The 4,668-nt window shown below is 54.4% G+C and overlaps 1 protein-coding gene across 1 annotated transcript; it reads left to right on the top strand.

Moving 5' to 3' along the window:
• Nucleotides 1-237: 237 nt before the first annotated feature.
• On the top strand, nt 238-2,753 carry LOC110469300 (P2Y purinoceptor 1). Its single transcript, XM_021527897.4, has one exon. The coding sequence runs from the start codon at nt 428-430 to the stop codon at nt 1,472-1,474; it is 1,047 nt and encodes a 348-aa protein (XP_021383572.2). The 5' UTR covers nt 238-427; the 3' UTR covers nt 1,475-2,753.
• Nucleotides 2,754-4,668: the final 1,915 nt, after the last annotated feature.

Below are 4,668 nucleotides of genomic sequence, written 5' to 3'. Positions count from 1 at the left end.
GGGCGGCTCATGGGGTGCAGGCTTCCAGCCCCCGGTGTGGAAAACTGGGAGGTTTCTCCTTGAGCGCGAGTGGGACAGAACAGAAACGGGCTGAAAGCTTGGCTCCCCTCCTCAGGCATCCCTCTGCCGCCCCCCTGCCTCTGCTCCCCCCAGGCACTCCCAGCACCCAAAATAGCCAGGGTGCTCCGTGACCCCGGCGCCCGGCTCCGAGTGGGCTGGGGGAGGCGCCGGGGGAGTGGCGGAAGGCGCTCGGCAGGGGCGGCTGTCGGCACATCCTCCCCGTGTCCCGGGGAAAGTCCCCGGGGTTCTAGAGTCCCCCGAAGCCCCAGGCCGGGCTCAGCAGCAGAGGAGAGCTGCGGGGAGCCGCAGCCGGTGCCAGAGGACGCGGTGCTGCCGCGGCGCCTCCGAGCTCCGCCAGCAGCGCCCCATGGCCGCGGCCGCTCTCTCCTCGTGGCCCGGCAATGGCACTCGGGCTCCGTGCCCCGTGGATTCCGCCTTCGCCCAGCGCTTCCTGCCCGCCGTGTACCTGACCGTGATCCCCCTGGGGCTGCTGGGGAACGGGCTGGGGCTGTGGCACCTCTGCACGGGGCCCCGCGAGGCTGCCCGCCAGCCCCTCAGCCTGCTGGTGGGCAACCTGGGGCTGGCTGACCTGCTCTATGTCAGCACGCTGCCCTTCCTCGTCAGCTACTACCTGCAAGGCAGGCTGTGGATCTTCGGGCAGCCCTGGTGCCGCATCACCCGCAGCCTCTTCCACCTCAACCTCTACGCCAGCATCGGCTTCCTCACCTGCATCAGCGTCCACCGCTACCTGGGCATCGTGCACCCGCTGAAGGCGCGGGGCAGGTGCCAGGGCGCAGCCTCCTCCGTGTGGCTCAGCGCGGCCGTCTGGGTGTGGGTCATTGCACAGATCGCTCCCGACCTCGCCTTCAGCAAGGCAGATGACAACAGGACGCAGTGCCATGACACGACAGGACAGCAGCACCTGGACGTTTACTTGCCCTACACCTTTGCGGTCACCGTGACCGGGTTTGTCGTCCCGTTCCTCATCATCATCGGGTGCTACTGCCACGTGGTGTTCGTGCTCTGCAGGAATGACAGCATGGACGCCAGCCTCAGGAGGAGAAGCATCGGACTGGTGATTCTCGTCATGGTTCTCTTTTCCATCTGCTTCCTCCCCTACCACATCTTCAGAAACCTCAACCTGTTCTTTCGCTGGCGGCCACAGGGGTCCTGCACACAGGCTTCAAAGGACATCTACATTTCCTACCAGGTGACTCGGGGCCTGGCCAGCCTCAACAGTGCCCTCAACCCCCTGCTCTATGTGATTACCAGCAAAGATTGGAGGTCACGAGTGAGGACCATCCACCAAAGGGCCAGACAGTGTCTGAGGCCACGCTTCTGGAGCAAAAGCTCTTGCCAGGCAGCTGAGAAGAGAAATTACATTTGTAAGGAAGAGGCTTCTAATGAGCTCTGAGGTATCTGACACCCCTGCTTCTGCCACATCAGCTTGTGCTTGGCCCCTCCATGGGCAGCCCCGCACTTTGACACCTGGCTTTGCAGAGATGGTGACAGCAGCATCACGGGCTCCGTGCCCACAAGGGACAGGCAGGACTGTCAGTCTCAGAGAGAAAACTGGGACAAGATTTCAAAAGCAAAACTACTCAACCCAACCATTTTGTCTGCAGCATGCGTGGAGATGGAAGGAGATGATCATGTTTGCTCCAGTCCAAAGTATTTCCCTCCAGCCTGTTGTGCAGCAGTCTGAGCTGGTGAACATCCCCTTGCTTCCCAGCTCCTCCATGACTGAGGGATGGGAGGGAATGACACCTTGTCCCCACACTGCATTCTCTCTACTCCACTGTGCTGTGGGTGTGAGACAGCATTCCCTCTTTCACCTAAGCAGAGGTCCTGCGTTGCAGAACAGCTGAAAGGGCAAATTTTTGCAGTGGAGAGCTTTGGAAATGGAAATATTCATTTAAAAATCGGGTTTTATGTACATTACTAAGCTGTGCCAGTTCCTGGGTGATTGAGCTGTTCCAGGATCTGTGGGATCCTCTTCTGCCCACCTCCTTCGCAGAAGAAAAAGACATCTTTGGTATTACTCCCTCTCTTTTGGAAGAATACATAGCAGAACTAACAAATGGGCATTTTGAAGTTTTTGGAGGCTATTGGTTGGGGTTTTATTTTAGAAGGCGAATGACTGCAGTAGTCTGAACTCTTGCTTTCAGCAGGAAATCCCAAGAGAGTTTGCAAATGTTCAGGTGGGTGCTTGCATCTTGCATCCAGCCTTGAGAGGCCATTAGATATGACTTTGTAAAATTTAGATATGCAAATAAAAAGAGAAGCTGTGCTGGCATGAAGACTTGTGAAGGCAGGATGTGATGGCGAGATCTTTCATCACCAGGGCTGACAGATCTCTGCTGCTTTTAAGGTGAGCAGAGACTCCCAAAAGTATTTTCGGTTTTGATCTCGGTGTTACCCACTACAAACAGCTCGAACATTTCAATTCAATAATGTGATTTGCAGCAACGGCAGCTTTTTTAGAGCCCAACTGAAGGAAGTGGACTGTGAGTTAAAATCAGCCCTTTCTGGGAAAGCACTGGCCCACGGACGGATGTTTTGCTCTTTTCCTGACATTTATCTCTGTCACGGTTCCTCACACAGACCAATCTTAGCCGGGCAGCGGAGGGTGCATGGCTGGCCTTCAGTGCAGTTAATCTGTCTACAGTGCAAATAAACACCTCATGCTTTCAGTTCTGAGTTGTCTGACTTCTTTTAAAGCTTTATGGGAACTGGGAGCCAGCTGGCCTGCAGGTTGGAGCAGGGACCTGCCTGCTCAGGGAGTGGTGATGATCTTCCCAGTGCTCTGCAGACAGGGAACTGCTGGGAGACTGCAGGCAGCCAGCAGAGAGGGAGCTGTGACAGGCACACACTGAGGAGGCTGCTCAGCACCAGTCAGGGGTCCAGCAGAGCCTGAAATCTCTAGCTCCCACCCCATCCAGAGGAAAACCAAAGATAATGCATATATTCACTGGCAAGATCTCCCTCTGTAGTAGGAAGATTGAGACATTAGGATCAGACCTGGTCCATGCTCTTTGTACACATGCTCCAGATCTGGGCTTCTCCAGAGCTCTGAACTCTTCTCCTTTCCTCAGAAAATACCCACACCTCTGAAAGCTGTCCAGTTCTTCCTCTTCACATGTGGATCCTGTCTAAGATGCTACAGCTCCCCAGAGAACCAGCCTTGGCTCCCACAGCCCACAGCAGCTGTGACACCCTGTCACTGCCCCGTTTTGGGCAGGGTTGGTTGAAGTAAAGCATCACCACATCTGGGGAGGGAGCACTGCAAACTCTGCAACTCTGCTCTCACCCCCTGTGTCCTTGTGCCCAGATGTGTCTTCTTGTCTTCTCCAGTGCCCCCTCCCTTCACTTTTAATAATGATTTAGAGATCTGTGTCCTAAGAAGCATCTCTGAGCCCCAGGGACAGTTGCAGGCATAAATCTGCATGTTTTTCTGTGTTCTGTATTTGTCAAAGCAGCAAAAACCAGTAAGGATCTGTGTGCTGTGTGCTGGGCTGATGTCTGAGATATTTGGGGTGGAATTTTAAATTCCTTTTTCAATCTAGAACTTCACAGTCCCTTTGATTCTCTGACAGTGCTGCTTCCCATGTGAACTGGGGGGAATGAGCTCTTTCCCTTTATTAGGTGTATGTCTAATTAAGGCTCAATCCCTGGCACAAGAGCCTCTTCACAGTTGGTGATGGGGCAACAAAACCACCCTCCTTCCTCCTTCCCTCCTTCCTGTCCTCACTGCCAGGGAGGTTCCTTCCGTCCCAGAGAGCAGCTGCTGCTCCCTGTGGGACATGGAGGTGTGTGGTCAGTGCAGAGACCCTGCTCAACCCTTGCACAGCTCCCCCCTCAAAACCTCCCAGGGCTCTTTATCCCCTGGAACCAGAGGGTGGGATTGTGCCTGGAGCAACCAGCACAGGCAGCACCCAGCCTGACCCAGGTCCCACCTGTGGCATGGGAAGAACTTCTGGGAGTGGGTAAATGAGCAGGGAAGGTAGGGAGCTATCATAATTGTTCTTCCCCTTCTCTCAGCACTCTGCCAGACACTGGCAGGGCCACACAAGCATTTGCTGCTGGCAGGAAGGGGCCAGTGTCACTGGAGAAGCTGTGCCATGGTTACCTCCTGAATCATCACCCCTTTTGGGCTCCTGCCTTATGATGAGCTGAACATTGCTCTTTCCCTCCCTTGGCTCTCTGTTTCCAGACTCTGAAGAAGTCTAAAAGCAAGTGAGAGGAATCCCACCTGCACTCTCTGCTGTTCCCACAGCCTCTGTGGTGCAGCAGCATGGAGCAATAGTCTTGTCTGCAGAATCAAGCTGAACGCAGATTTTTAACTCCTTTATCAAGATTAGGCCCAACCAATAAATCAAACACAGTGGGAATTCTCCTCCTGACACTAATGGGGCCAGGACATTTGGCAGCATTTCTTGCTTCATTAAATAAACCTCTCTTGGTTGAGGATATGTGGCAAACGCAGTCAAGGTTTGTTGTTGCACAGAACTTTAGAGCTGACAGCCCAGGGAAGCCAGTCAGGCAGAAATAACAGGCACACGTACGGATGCACAGATGTACAACCACTTTTTTCTTCCAAAATGAAGA

Source organism: Lonchura striata, chromosome 20, assembly GCF_050655825.1.
Source record: "Lonchura striata isolate lonStrDom1 chromosome 20, ASM5065582v1, whole genome shotgun sequence".
NCBI classification, from domain to species: Eukaryota; Metazoa; Chordata; class Aves; order Passeriformes; family Estrildidae; genus Lonchura; species Lonchura striata.
The sequence above is the reverse complement of the archived record's forward strand: the minus strand, read 5'-3'. Positions and strand labels throughout refer to the sequence as shown.

Excerpts from the sequence above, each read along its gene's own strand:
- LOC110469300 (XM_021527897.4), top strand. The coding sequence starts at position 428 with ATGGCCGCGGCCGCTCTCTCCTCGTGGCCCGGCAATGGCACTCGGGCT.